At 40.3% G+C, this 15,603-nt stretch overlaps 1 protein-coding gene and 1 pseudogene across 1 annotated transcript; one reads left to right on the forward strand and one right to left on the reverse strand.

Annotated features, from left to right (window-relative positions):
* The first annotated feature begins 3,850 nt into the window (after window positions 1–3,850).
* On the forward strand, window positions 3,851–8,706 carry LOC142353555 (bifunctional glutamate/proline--tRNA ligase pseudogene; annotated as a pseudogene).
* Window positions 8,707–9,347: 641 nt separating this feature from the next.
* On the reverse strand, window positions 9,348–13,336 carry LOC142353556 (tubulin alpha-1 chain-like). The gene is made up of 2 exons (XM_075405821.1): window positions 11,948–13,336; window positions 9,348–9,684 (listed from the first exon to the last, which is right to left on the reverse strand). The coding sequence occupies exons 1-2, from the start codon at window positions 13,046–13,048 to the stop codon at window positions 9,451–9,453; spliced, it is 1,335 nt and encodes a 444-aa protein (XP_075261936.1). The 5' UTR covers window positions 13,049–13,336; the 3' UTR covers window positions 9,348–9,450.
* Between the last annotated feature and the right edge of the window lie 2,267 nt (window positions 13,337–15,603).

The raw sequence follows: 15,603 nt of genomic DNA on the forward strand, positions 1-15,603 counted from the left end.
GCAACTCTTTTGCCAGTCAATAGGATGCATTGGTTACAATTGAAGCACATTTCCTTCATGTCAAGAGTTCTGTTCTGCCTTCCCTCACTTGATTTCTGCAATTAATTTTCAGTAGATTTCATCCACAAAGTTGACAAAAAAATCGCCAGGAAAGCACCCATTGTTAAGCCGTCCAATTTTTTGTAACATGTTTTAATACTCTAAAATTGAAGATTTCTTTCGGCTAGTCGCAAAAGGTTCTTCGTAGATAACCTCGGAATCTCAGGAACGTCGTCACTAGAATACAGTTTTTTAAGCGCAATTTCAGCTGCCTCCTCGACTGGTACATTGGTGTACAATATTTTAACATCGAGAGTTACCAATAACAATTCTTCCTCCGAATTGGTAGCCTCTAAAATGGCTCTGGAACATGGTGACCGCTGGAAAAAGGGAGACCGAAATTTATTGAGATTCTCGTTACTGCTACCGAGTTTTTACCAAACCGGCCGATATGGCGTATCATTTTTTGTTTTTTAAAAAGTCCATACAACCTTACCGGATTGATCCAGGTGTCCCAAGCCTGTGATAAACTTTTTTATTTATCTTTCCCTGTTTAATTTTTTGATGCAAACTGAAATTTATCAGTTTCACAGTTATCATCGCTTTCTCCATTACGAGCCTCAACTGAGTGGAACTAAGGATATTTTATTTTATCCGAGTATGTTGTCTCTTTCAAAACACAAAAACCACAACGGTACAGCTAGTAGTTTTTTATCTTCCAAAAAATCATTATTTTTTTAAAATCTATTTATTGTTGTCTCACGTACGGTCTGGTCTTGGCCTACCAATTCGCCTACCTATTTCGCTTAAATTTTCACCATCAGTGTTGTTCTCCCTTAACGCACGAACTAATCTCTATAACCGCAAGGACGTGCAGTTCATTAAATTTGTCTCTAATCGGATGCTTTGGAGCTAATGATAAGACGTCCAGGACAAATTTCGGCATGTCAACACCGACCAATGTAACAACATTATTATGAGCTCCATTCCACAAAGGCCAGTAACTTGTTCTTAAGTCTCTTTCTAATCAATTCGGAGTGATACCTCATTTCCTCTGTAATGCTGTACACAATTGATGGTAAAAGTTCTTTTTTCACCTCTTTTTTGAGAATGTCCCTATCCTCCTCAAGTTTTTCCTCGAACAATTTAAGGCTTTGTTCCAGAAGACTTATTTCTTTCCGTAAGAGTTTACGGTGAAAACAGTTATAAAAAAAACATGGTTTCCCTTTTTCGCTACGATGCCTGAACAAAAAGTGAATATTTGGCTGAAGCAAAAAAAACCAGACTGGCATATATCCCCAATTTTGAAAAAAAATGGAATAACTATTCGGTGGTCATAATTAATTTGATTCGGTATATAGTATATCGATCTGATTGCCATTTTGGAGAGAACATGTTTGAGTACTTAAATCTTTTGCATTTATTTGTTCTGTCTTTAAAATTACGTCTACAGAATAATTGTTCGAAAAAAATAGTCAACCTGTTTTGGCGGTTTTCAGAAATTTTTTATGCCTGCTTTGATCAAGTTCTAAAACTGGCGTTCGCAATGATGTAATAACATCGAAATCACTGAACCCAATTTGGTTCACACCTATCGGCATCATTCTTTAAATATGTTACTACTGTTAAGCTTTTCCGTGTATTAAATGGTTGCGAATTAATGACGTGATTCAGTTACTGGAATATAAAATTTGCCGATTAGAAAGCTGTGAAACCTATATTATTATTATTATTATTATTATTATGACTTCGTGGATATGCCACTGGAATGTTATTTCCGCTGTTAGGTTCTAGGATGTGCACGACAGTTTTCACAGATACAAATGAATGTCCATGTGCAAGGATTCTGCTCATTCCAGTTTCTTTCCAAATAGCTCCACATGTATTCAATGAGTTTCCTCTTCAGTTGCTGCTCACAGAAGAAGTCCATCACTTTCTGGATGACGTTCACTCGAAACCCCGTTCTGTACCAGAAGTTCAGTCTCTGAACCTCATATTTGACCTCTGGGAGTGCCACTCTTTTCCTTCTGTCCTCTCCAACAACTCGGATTTCTGAGAATTCCACATCATACTTGCCGCTCAGAAGGCTACTCAACATCAACAGATCTTTCAATACTTTAAAATAAAGTGGTGGTAGTAGATTCGATTTTAAAATAGCGTCCTTGTAGTCAATACTCCCGCAGATCCATCTCATTGCTTTCTTATGGAAGGATTCCATGATCTGGTATTCAGATTTTCTAAGTTCCCAGCATTCCGATGAGAAGAGCAGGATTGGTGAAATAAGTTATTTATATTGAGAGAGGGAGAGAGAGAAAAGTAGTATGCCATTGATTGTGGTACACCAATTATGGGTCTTTCCCATTATTGCCCCCCCCCCCAGCTTAGTGGTCAGATAACTCATGTCCCCCCAATCATGTTAAACATACCATAATGGTGTGGGGGGAGGGGGGTTATAATAGGAAAGACCTCCAATTATTTGCATTGAAAAAGCTCTCATGAAGTGACAGCTCTCATGGCTGTCCGGCTAACAGGAGTCATTTTGGAACAAAATAGTTTTAGCGGCGTGAAATTGTCAGACTAGTACACATTGACGTCCTTGAATGAGAATGGAACCTAAATGAATATCCGCGCAGTTGTGATCTATGGAAATAATTCTCTGAATGCTGAGAAACTCAGTTGCTCGAGCTTAATGCGTTACTATGGTCGGTTTGTATCATCCGGTGTTCTGTACAGCAATGATCCTCTTGAATGTGCGGAAATCGATTCTTGGTTAACCATTGCCGATGATATTGCGGAAGGAAAATTAACTAATTTTGAAGCAGTTGATAAACGAATTTCGACTCTTACCTATTTGGTAGGGCACCGTTTCACAGTGGCCGACGTGTCATTGGCCAACGCTTTGTATTTTTGCAAAGTTGACATTGAAAAGTTCACTCACATAAAACGCTGGCAGAAATTGATGATGACCGAAATCAGTATGCCGACAAACTTGCCTCAAATGAAAAGTGGTGCTTCAGTAGAAGGTAGTCCAAAATTTGCCGATTAGAAAGCTGTGAAACCTATATTGAGAGAGGGAGAGAGAGAAAAGTAGTATGCCATTGATTGTGGTACACCAATTATGGGTCTTTCCCATTATTGCCCCCCCCCCCAGCTTAGTGGTCAGATAACTCATGTCCCCCCAATCATGTTAAACATACCATAATGGTGTGGGGGGAGGGGGGTTATAATAGGAAAGACCTCCAATTATTTGCATTGAAAAAGCTCTCATGAAGTGACAGCTCTCATGGCTGTCCGGCTAACAGGAGTCATTTTGGAACAAAATAGTTTTAGCGGCGTGAAATTGTCAGACTAGTACACATTGACGTCCTTGAATGAGAATGGAACCTAAATGAATATCCGCGCAGTTGTGATCTATGGAAATAATTCTCTGAATGCTCTATGAATTGGATGGCTGAAATCAATAACAATTGTTTTTCCCCTTCTTCCGAAACAAATAATGGCTAATCAAGATTCCATGGCGCCCCGCATTCAGTTGTGCGTTTTACACCCCGCTACAAGAGATTGATCTATCATTTTGTAATCGCTTTCATTGCCATAGCTTTCAGAAATGCCGGACTGTCTTGTGTAAGCTGTAGGTCTCTCTTACTTCGCTTTCTTGACTGCTATCTAGTTCGGCAATAGTTGAGTCTTACTTTCTATGTATTGCATCAGACGGCAACAAATGTACCGAATGACGTTAGCGCCACATTTAGATATGACGTTATTCAGAGGTGATACATTTAGACTCTCTGGTAGTTTTTTGTTAAGAATCATTTGAAGCGTAGACTTAAAAGCTTACGGTTGTATACAAAGAATTCGTTTTTTTCAGAGATGTTGTCATTGTTACCTTTGTTAAGTCAATATTCACAGTCGCATGGACTCTCGTTCGACGCAAAATTAGAGGGTGATAGCGTTGCTCTGAATGGAACAAAATTTGAGAAACTTAGTTGCTCGAGCTTAATGCGTTACTATGGTCGGTTTGTATCATCCGGTGTTCTGTACAGCAATGATCCTCTTGAATGTGCGGAAATCGATTCTTGGTTAACCATTGCCGATGATATTGCGGAAGGAAAATTAACTAATTTTGAAGCAGTTGATAAACGAATTTCGACTCTTACCTATTTGGTAGGGCACCGTTTCACAGTGGCCGACGTGTCATTGGCCAACGCTTTGTATTTTTGCAAAGTTGACATTGAAAAGTTCACTCACATAAAACGCTGGCAGAAATTGATGATGACCGAAATCAGTATGCCGACAAACTTGCCTCAAATGAAAAGTGGTGCTTCAGTAGAAGGTAGTCCAAAAAAGAAAGCAAAGCAGGAGGACGTTGGTAAATTTGTGGATCTTCCTGGGGCTGAAATGGGAAAGGTGGTTGTTCGATTCCCGCCAGAGGCTAGTGGATACCTTCATGTTGGCCATGCCAAAGCCGCACTAGTCAACCAATACTATCAGCAGACTTTCCAAGGAAAATTGATTCTACGATTTGACGATACAAATCCTGCCAAGGAGAATGAGCACTTTGAGAACGTGATTAGAAAGGATCTGGAAATGCTGGAAGTTAAACCAGATTGCGAAACCAGAACATCGGACTACTTCGACGTTATGCTTGATTTATGTGAGAAAATGATAAAAGACGCGAACGCTTATGCTGACGATACCGATGCTGACACAATGAAGAAAGAACGCGAAGCTAGAACTGAAAGTAAAAACAGGAGCAACAGTGTCGAGAAAAATCTTGCCATGTGGCGCGAAATGGTGAAAGGTACTGATTATGGTCAACAATGTTGCATACGTGCCAAAGTCGACATGAACTCAAACAATGGATGTATGAGGGACCCAACCCTTTACAGGTGTAAGAACGAAAGTCATGTCGCGACTGGTGACAAGTACAAAGCATATCCAACTTATGATTTCGCGTGTCCAATAGTCGACAGTATTGAAGGTGTAACCCATGCATTAAGGACGACAGAATATCACGACAGGGATGAGCAGTATTACTGGTTAATTGAAAAATTGCAACTCAGGAAGCCTTACATTTGGGAGTACGCTAGATTAAATCTGCAAAACACCGTTTTGTCCAAACGAAAGCTGACCTGGTTGGTCAATCAAGGAGTTGTTGATTCCTGGGAAGATCCGAGGTTCCCAACAGTTCGTGGAATTTTGAGACATGGAATGACTGTGCAGGGTCTGAAAGATTTTATCGCAGCGCAGGGAGGTTCAAAATCGATTGTGCAAATGGAATGGGATAAAATTTGGGCTTTTAATAAGAAAATCATTGATCCGATTGCGCCCAGATACACGGCACTCAGCGAGGAAAAATTGGTACCTGTAACTCTCTCAGGAATTGATTGTGAAGAAATGAAGGAGCAGCAACTACATCCCAAAAACAAAGAGGTTGGTACTAAACAGGTGGCTTACTGTAAGGTTATATTAATTGAACAACAAGATGCAGTTTTGCTCAAAGAAGACGAAAGTGTGACTTTAATCAACTGGGGAAATTGCATTATCAAGAAAATTGAGAGATCCGATGATGGGAACGAAGTTACCAGTATCCAAGGACAGTTGAATCTGGAGGATACGAACTTCAAAGCTACTAAACACAAACTAACTTGGCTCCCAGAAAAACACTCACAAGTCAACTCTATTCCAATAATTGCCAGAACCTATTCACATCTGATTTCAAAGCCTGTCTTAGGCAAAGACGAAGAAATGAAAGACTTTGTAAACTGGGATTCCTTAAAAGAGGAAAACTTGCTGGGAGATCATAACATGGCAAGCGTGAAATTAAGAGACATCATTCAAATTCAGAGGAAAGGGTTCTTTATCTGTGATCGCCCGTACGAACCCTTCAACCCTGTTATTGGGAAAGACCTCCCTGCAATCTTTATTTATATCCCAGACGGGCACAAGTCCCAAGAAGACCAGGAAAAACAACAAGTTCAAGTCACTTCAAAGAGTTCGAAGCAAAACAAAGAGTTGAATGATTCGAAGAAACAAAAGCAGAACCCTAAAACAGCGGAATCGGGCGATTCCAAATCAAATCAAAGCTTGGATTTGACGGCTGTTAGGAAACTATTTGAATCTATTTCAGCTCAAGGCGATGAAGTGAGAAAATTGAAGACAGAGAAAAAGCCACAAGAGGAAGTCAAACCAGCAGTTGATAGATTGCTTGCCTTGAAAGTCGAGTTCAAAGCAATGACAGGGATTGATCATTCTCCAAAAGCTATGGAAAAACTCTCAGCAGGAGGTGTTGAAGGCTCTGAAAATCAGGAAAAGCCGAAGGAAAAGGAAGCGAAGAAGCAGAAAGATAACAAAACAGTAGAATTGGGTGACACAAATTTGGTGAAAAATATTGATTTAACTGCTGTGAAAAAACTGGTCGACAGCATTACTGAACAAGGCAATTTAGTCCGAGAGTTAAAGACTGCGAAGAAACCACAAGACGAAGTAAAACCAGCTGTTGACAAGTTGCTAGCGTTAAAGGCTGAGTTCAAGACTTTAACTGGATCTGATTATAATCCCCAAGTTGCTGAGAAATTGCTAGCTTCTAAAGCCGAAACTACCCAATCGAATAACACTGATGTTAACATTGACGACCTTGACCAGAAGATTTCAGCTCAAGGTGAGAAAATCAGAGCTCTGAAGGCCCAAAAAGCTTCAAAAGACAAAGTTCAACCCGAGGTAAATATTCTATTGGAACTGAAAACACAGTTTAAGAATTCAACTGGCAATGATTGGAAACCGAAAGCAGCAGCAGGCGGAGATGGTGGTGATAAGAAATCTACCCCAGCTAAGGAACATGATAAAGAGAACGCGAAAGGGTCGAAAAAGCAAGAGAAAAAGAAAGGCCAAGATAAGCCGAAGGAAAAGCAACAAGGTGGCAATGATGGTGATGGTGGCGACGGTGGGTATAAAAAGAAGGAAACGAAATTGGGTTTGGGAATCACAATGGAAGATAATTACTCGGAGTGGTATACGCAAGTTATCACGAAAGCTGAAATGATTGAGTATTATGACGTATCTGGGTGTTACGTGTTGCGACCTCTTTCATACGCAATTTGGGAAAAGATTCAAAGTTTCTTTGACGGAGAGATTAAAAAGCTGGACGTTGAGAATGTTTACTTTCCAATGTTTGTTTCAAAGTCTGCCCTGGAACGTGAGAAAGATCACATTGCCGATTTTGCCCCAGAGGTTGCGTGGGTGACGCGGTCGGGTAAAAGTGAGTTAGCCGAGCCGATTGCAATTCGACCCACGAGTGAAACTGTGATGTACCCTTCTTATGCTAAATGGATTCAAAGTCATCGAGATTTGCCCTTAAAGTTGAACCAGTGGAACAATGTTGTGAGGTGGGAGTTTAAGAACCCAACGCCTTTCTTGAGAACTCGCGAGTTTCTGTGGCAGGAAGGTCACACCGCATTTGCAACTCGAGAGGAGGCCGTTGAAGAAGTGCACGCAATTTTGGACCTGTACGCACGCGTGTACGAGGAACTTCTGGCGATTCCCGTGATCAAAGGTAGGAAAACTGAGAAGGAAAAATTCCCTGGCGCTGATTTTACGACAACAGTTGAAGCTTTCATATCTCAATGTGGACGAGGAATACAAGGAGCGACTAGTCACCATTTGGGACAGAATTTCTCGAAGATGTTCAACATTGTGTTTGAAAATCCAGATAAGCCAGGCGAGCAATGTTTTGCGCATCAGAACTCCTGGGGGTTGTCAACGCGAACTATCGGAACTATGGTTATGGCTCATAGCGATAACAAAGGGTTGGTTTTACCTCCTAAAGTTGCTCATTTCAAACTGGTTGTGGTTCCCTGTGGTATCACAGATCAAACAAACGAAAAGGAATTGTTCGACAACTGCTCTAAGATGTGCCAGGAGCTAAATGATCATGGTCTCAAAGCGAAGACAGATCTGCGCCCGAATTACAGCCCTGGGTGGAAGTTCAACCACTGGGAGTTGAAAGGGGTTCCAATCCGAGTTGAAATTGGTCCCAAAGATCTCCAGAAAGGTCAAGTCACCATGGTCCGGCGAGATACTGGCGAACGGTCCTTTGTCAAACGTGATCAAGTTATCACAGCGGTCGAGGAAATGCTGGATGTTATCCAGAAAAACTTGCTGGAGAGGGCGAAGACTAACTTGAGCACGCATTTGAAGGTCACAAAGAGTTTTGACGAGTTTTGCTCGTTGCTGGATCAGAAGAATATTTTACTGGCACCGTTCTGTGGTGATAAAGATTGCGAAGGCGAAATCAAGGAAGAAAGTGCCAAAGGTCGAGATCTGGACGCTAATGCTCCGTCTATGGGAGCCAAGAGTCTGTGTATCCCATTCGAACAGCCAGAGGGTGAAGACGTGACCAAGTGCGCTTGTATCAAACCAGGGTGCAAAAATGCGCCAAAGAAGTTTACTTTGTTCGGTCGGAGCTATTAATGAATTAAAGCAATTGATATCAATTTAATTAAATTGATAAAGCTGTAAATTATTTGTTACTCTGTGTTTGTCCTGAATGTCGGAGGGGATTGGTACCAGAGAATCTGAACTGCTTTAATTTGTTTTAAAGAAGTTAAAAAGTCATCAAATTTAATAATTACGCTTTGTATATTTAATAAAGGTTGCTTTTTCCGCTTAGTTCTTTGTGTCTTCTAAAAAGCACCAGATTTATTATATTCATTGCAATGACCAATTTTTGAGTTCTGATCTGAGAGCAATTGATAATTAATTATTACTGAATAGCTTTCGATGTTCGACCCTCCTCATGTTTTAATGACCGGCTTTCATTTCAGTTTTCCATCAAAATTTATTTAAATGGCTTCAGTTTTCACCTTATTTTAGCCTCACTTTCTGTTCGATGCCGTTTTCTATGTCAATAAACCTCCACAGTGCGTTTTTTTAAATCTTGAAGTGCTATATTATATAGGGAATTATTGGAAGAAGTGTTTGGGGGATCTAAAGCATTTCAACTACTGTGAAAGTGGAACGGTACTGGATACGAAACAACACCTGTTACTTGCAAGCTTAGTGTGCTAATGATTACACCACTATTAATCTTGTCTTAATCTCTCGGACTTGGGTATCCCTAGTAATCTATTCTCTTGTTGCTCGAGTCTTTATTTCTCTAGCCAATTATACGTTAAACCCAAGTAGAGCTCATTGTCAAGCTGTGTCAACCCTTATCTTATGCCCAATTTAATCAGATTTTATCTATCGGCCTTCTAACAAGGAACGTTCCTCGTTCCTTATCTATGGAAATTATGTCAAAACACTAGGCTACCGCAAATTCTTTTTCAATTTTTATGGCTCAGTTAACGTTGTTGCAGTGGTAGAACATTTAAATATTAACTAATATGATTTTGGATTTCGAAATGGAAGAGTCTAGCATTCTTCCCCCTCCATATCTGCTGTGTCTATCGTGACCTCCTCGTAATCCTGTTCCAGGGCAGCCAGATCTTCCCTGGCTTCTGAGAACTCCCCCTCCTCCATCCCCTCCCCCACATACCAATGCACAAATGCCCGTTTTGAGTACATCAAGTCGAACTTGTAGTCCAGTCTAGCCCAGGCTTCTGCGATAGCTGAGGTGTTTGTTAGCATGCAGACTGCTCTCAATACCTGTAACTTATGGTATCGTGAACTTTACTTTACTTCAACTTACATTTTAAATGCGTGGATATCGCGCCTTTTTTTTGCTTTTCATCTAATGAAATTTTCTGGCATGCATGCTGTGGGTGGCTTTTTTCAGGCCAAAAGATAAATTTTGAAAAGCCTTGAATTGCTTCCAAATGAAGTTGGAAGCAATTATTGTCGTGCTTTTGGATAAATTTTCAAAGATTTTCGATTGCCTCTTTTCGTTCATGACTTTTTGGGTGTCTGAATTGCTCCTTCATTCGCATTAATAAGCAGCTGAACTCAATTTACTCAATTGTTAATAACTAAAAAGTCAAGTGAGAAGTGCACTGAATTTGATTTCATTCTCTCAATTTAAATCACCGTTATGGTCGACAAAAAGTTCTTTAAAAAATATTCGCAAAGCATCAGAAATTATGCCCCCGGCTGAAGCGAGCTGCAGTATTAACTTCGATTTAAGGCTTCAATTTAAGGAATTGGCTAGCAATTCTTCTGATGTTATTCGGCCACAAGATTTAGCTGACATTTTTTGAGCGCAGCATTTGCAAATTCCACAAAAAATTAAAGAAAAGGCGGAGTTGAGAATGGAAATTGAAAAGGCGGATCTAAGAATGCGGAAAGCTTTACGAGTTTTGCTCTTGGCTAGAGATGACTTTTTGCGTGATCATACACAATGGGTGGAGCCGTATTCAAGTTTTTTTTGTTACAACTTTTTGGGCGATTGATTTTTTTGGTATAAAAATTTACCAATCGAAAAACAATTTTCAAGTGAGACAAAAAATGAGATAGCCTTTTTGAAATCTGAAAATTTTGTAATTCCTTAGAAAAAAGCAAGGGTTTTATGATTTTCAGCTTTCGAAATTCTACTTGCCAGCAAAAATATGCGAATACCGAAACCAGTTAGCATAACACCATTGTTAGTTTCAGCTATGAAAGTTTGAGAATCAGCGTTATTTTAATAGATGAGGAACTAATAGCTGATGGAAACTTAAGAATGATGTTTATTATAAAAGATTACCAACTAATATCATTTGATTTTTTCCTCAAAAAACGGGTTCCGAATAGGTTTCAGCTGAGTTTTGCTTCTTATTTGTTTTTGTGTATGGAATGGAAACGTTGTTTTGCCAAAACGTTGACTTACAGCTTATATGAAAGCTTTGTACAAAATTCAATAATGAAATTGAAACAAATAGTTACGTATGCCCTTGAACGAAGTTTAAAGCAATTACTGTAAACGTGTGTGTCTTTGTGAAAAATTTTTGCTTGACCGTTTATGTATTTCTGTTCAAGAGCAAACTTCGATTTCAAGTTTCATTCAATTTTTTTTCTTGAGTGATTGCAATTGCTCTCATTCCAAAATAAAGTTTTTATTAAAATAAAAGCGATTGTGAGCAAGTGATTAGCAAAACCGTTACAGCTTAGTTGTTATGATGTCACACTGATGTTTGGAGGCTGAGGGTTGAAACCCTAATGGGGCGCGCTTTTAAACTTATAAAAAATTTTTAAGCTACACCCCCTAAATTAAATAGCCTCTCCACGAATGTTGTTTGAGATTAATTCATTGGACGTTTGCTATTATTTGGTATACTAGTTTATTTGATTTAATTTTTCAGCAGAAACCTATACTTTAAACAGTAGCAATTGGAGCTGATGGTTTTACTCTGTACATCTGAGTTTTGGCTTAAATGTTTTCTTGCATGTTCTTTTTTGATCTCATCTGATATTTGGTTTTTGTCAAAAAAAAGGATAGTTTCCGAGGTGTTGTTTTTCTCTCAATTTTGTGGTGTTGTAATGCCAAGTGTCTTTTTAATCTTCTATCTTAGGCCCATAGTTTTAATACAGATCTTTCGCCTCGTTAGCTGTAGTATTAGTAGACCTGGATTTGGTTTGAACCACGGGATTCAGAACCTTCAGTTTCCGGTGTCAGTTTCAAGCCGTCAGAATATTTGTTTAGTTTTTGAAGTTCATTACAGTGTTTACAGGTGCATTTTAGTTGTCATGTACTCTTTTGTATTACAACGGTCGTGTAACTTTTCGTCGCACGTGTCTTTACATAGTAGTGTGCCATTTTATAAATGTATCTAGAACCAAAGTTGACTGGATCTCAAAAATATTGCCCGGCATCTCCGAATTTGTTGCGAAATCCTCGCCCTTCCAAGCAACGTAAAGTTATGGAATGGCGGCCAATAGCTGCACTGGGGAGGTGGGCAAGAATATTATAAATTAAGATTTTGTTTGACTATCTAACCTTTGCTAAGTCTCCGCCTGGTACAACCGTCGGTGGCTGGTAGTTGATGCCGACTTTGAACCCGGTAGGACACCAGTCCACAAAATTGATAGCTTTCTTAGACTTGATATTTGCAATGGCGTAGTTCACGTCTTTGGGAGTGACAGCTCCTCTGTATAACAAACACACTGACATGTATTTACCCTGTCTGGGGTCACATTTCACCATCTGAGCTGCTGGTTCAAAACACTGGTTCGTAATTTCAGCCGTTGTTAATTGTTCGTGGTATGCTTTTTCTGCCGAAATAATCGGCGCGTACGTGACCAAAGGGAAGTGTATTCTTGGATATGGAACCAAATTTGTCTGGAATTCGGTCAAGTCGACGTTTAACGCACCATCGAAGCGAAGCGATGCCGTGATCGCAGAAACTACTTGACCTATCAACCGGTTTAAGTTTGTGTATGTTGGTCTGTCTACGTCAATATACCTTGCGCAAATATCATAAATAGCTTCGTTGTCAACTAGAAAGCAAACGTCAGATTGTTCCAAGCTACAGTGAGTGGTGAGAACCGCGTTATATGGCTCCACGACTGCTGTTGAGATTTGCGGAGCCGGGTAAACCGCGAACTCGAGTTTACTTCGCCTGCCGTAATCAGCGCTTAGTCTTTCCATAAGCAAAGATGTGAAACCGGATCCGGTTCCCCCACCGAATGAGTGGAAGAGTAGAAATCCTTGCAGACCATCGCAAATGTCCGCAAGACGTCGGATTCTGTCCAGAACGAGGTCAACTATTTCTTTTCCCACTGTGTAATGACCTCTGGCGTAGTTGTTTGCGGCATCTTCTTTACCAGTTATCAGCTGTTCGGGGTGAAATAATTGTCGATAAGTACCTGTTCTGACTTCGTCAACCACGGTGGGCTCAAGGTCGAACAGAATGGCCCTGGGTACGTGCTTTCCAGCCCCTGTATTGCTGAAAAATGTCAGAAATGAGTCATCCGTGGGCCAACTTGTAGCCATGAATCCATCGGGGGCTATTCCGTGCTCTAAACAGTACAATTCCCAGCATGCGTTAGCTATTTGAACTCCCGCTTGGCCGATGTGAATTGAAATAACTTCTCTCATTATGTTGACAACTTTCAATGTTTCAACTGGTTGGTTTACTGTTGCCTTGACAATGATATTTAGTCTTCGGTGTATGTAACTTGGTTACTTAAAGACTTCAACGCGTAATTCCTAAATCAATGATCCGAGTTGGGTGTTTATTTAGATCGAATTATTCAACATCTAGAATTGTATCTTATGTGAAAGAAATGTGTGAACTTTGGCAATGTATTGATTAGCTGATTTAATGGTGGTTACGTTGGTTTTTAATGAAGTACTGTGGGATACAGCTGTTGAAAATGGCACGTGCGCTGTTACGATAAAGACCCTTTATTAGTTAAACGCCATTTTGTTTCCGTACTTTTTAATTCTCAGTAGGGTATTTGTCGACTGTCACCACCCTTAATTGATTAGATGATTAAAATTTGGATCTATTCTGTTTCGCAAACACCCCCGCCCCCGCAGTGTTTTTTACGCCCCCCAGTTACAATAGCACGTGCGCCTGGGGGCGTAAAAAATATAAGCTCACTAAGCTTCGCAAAACAGAATAGATCCTAAAATTTAATGATTTCCCATTCCTGGAAGTCAAAATGAGGTTTTTGTCTGATGCTAACGATTTTTGGATCTAGTGCCAGACCTCTTAGCTTTGTGGGTTTCTAACTTCTGCGCTTCCCACGCGGACCTTCATTTTTTGTGCTAAATAAAGGGCATGACTTTCGAATCCTGTATTGGTGGAATTATTTTTAAACTGATTTTATCGACAACACAGACACAAGGGGTGCATTAGTTTTATTGACTAATAACGCTATAAAGATCCCCCTCCCCCTCCTCTGAGATTATTGGTGATATATCTTTCCGGGGGGGGGGGGCATAAAAGCTGAAGCAGATAAGATCCAGCTATAATTATTCTCTGTACTTGTGACCGAAGATAATCAGAGAGGCTCGGTTCGTTGCATATAATTAATTTCAGTCCCTGTTTGAGTTTTCACGTCTTGAACTCAGATGTATTTCCGAGAAATTACTCAAGTGACTCATGCTCCATAATAATTAAGTATCGTGGGAAAATGGATCTTTTCCGTTTCTGCCCCCCCAGTACGTTATGCTCCCCCCAGTGACAGAGCACGTGTCATTACATAATAAATCATTATGTAAAAATATTGCACGTGCGTCTGGGGGTTGCAAATAATATGCACCCACTAAGCTGGGGGGGGGGGCACAAACGGAAAAGATCCGGGAAAATATCTAGATTTTCTAATTCGGAGCGTCAAACGGCTTGGTTGAGTACAATCTTGGCCATTTCTGAGATATTTCAATTTCAACTTTTCGAGAAAGGCAGAATTTTTGGCGAAGCAATGTTTTGTATTGTTTGTGGCAAAGACAACGCGAAAGCCTGCGGAGGCTGTAAAACGTCCCACTACTGCTCTAAGGTCAGAATTTTTCAAGATAGCAGGAATTTCGACTGCGGACTTTTGTTTCTGGGTTAAGTTGATGAAAGCGTTTTCTTGATAGAGCTTAGCAAGTTACTTAAACGATAAATTGAATGTTAAATCCTAGTTTGAATGGTTGGCGTTTTGAAAAAAGCATTCTTCAATTGTTATCCTAACGTTTTCGAAACATGTTTGCATGTTGGGGGGGGGGGTTATAGCAGGCACAACTACTGTAAATGGACCAGTACTGCATTTGAACCAGGGTTTCACTGGCAAGCCTAACGTTCAAACCAGTACACTAACTGGTCGTAAGCTCTCGAACTTAGGCATATCTTATAACCCGTTTTCTTGTTCCTCGAGGCTTCAACTCTCTAGCCAAGTGTACATTGAACAACTAGAGCGTCTTGTCAAGCTTAATTTATACCCAATTTTCAATAGGTTGTTTCCTCTACTTTGTAAAAGTTACCCCTGCTATACCACATTTGTGTATACATTTTTTGCTTTGTCAAGGCATGTCAAAAGAAAGACTGGAAGCTACACAAATTAGTTTGAATTCCCCAAGTGAAACCGGAGCATCCGGACTACCGAAGTTGCGACCCAGTCGTTGAACGTTCACCAGCTTCGCGACTTAAGAAACGAGGCGAAGTCTCAGAAACTTTGATAAATAAATGGTTCCGAAGTAACGAAATTATTCCTGATTTTGCTGCCGAGTACAGAAAAGTATACCCGAATGATGTCGATCATTTCATACGTCTAACGGCTGAGCGGATTTCCATTGTTGAAACTCTCGGAGTGCTCGAGAGAGGATACGAAGCATTCTCGGACGAAGATTTTTTGCCGGATCTACTTGCAATGCGCTGGAAAACATCGGATCCGCAAAGTTTGAAAGCGTTCCTAGGACGAAAAAAATTGAAAGACGGCGACATTTTTGACTGCAACGTAGTACCATACTTGAGTGACTGTGCAGGCAATAATGACGTCATGGTCAATTACCAGCAGGTCTTCAGAAACACTCCAAGTGTTCCTTTAGGGTATGAATTTGGAAAGACCTACGTGGGGATCGGGTTCGTCGACTTGAGCCAGCTGCTCTGGGGAGAATACCAGAATGAAGGAGGAACCCTGCGTTTCTATGGTTACGACCAGGCGGAG

The sequence above is a fragment of the Convolutriloba macropyga genome, chromosome 14 (assembly GCF_964194025.1).
Source record: "Convolutriloba macropyga chromosome 14, txConMacr16.3, whole genome shotgun sequence".
Taxonomy (NCBI): domain Eukaryota; kingdom Metazoa; phylum Xenacoelomorpha; order Acoela; family Convolutidae; genus Convolutriloba; species Convolutriloba macropyga.

Coding starts and splice junctions, on each gene's coding strand:
- LOC142353556 (XM_075405821.1), bottom strand. CDS start 13,048: ATGAGAGAAGTTATTTCAATTCACATCGGCCAAGCGGGAGTTCAAATA. Junction 9,685..11,947: donor CAGGCGGAGACTTAGCAAAG/GTTAGATAGTCA, acceptor CATAAGTTACAG/GTATTGAGAGCAGTCTGCAT.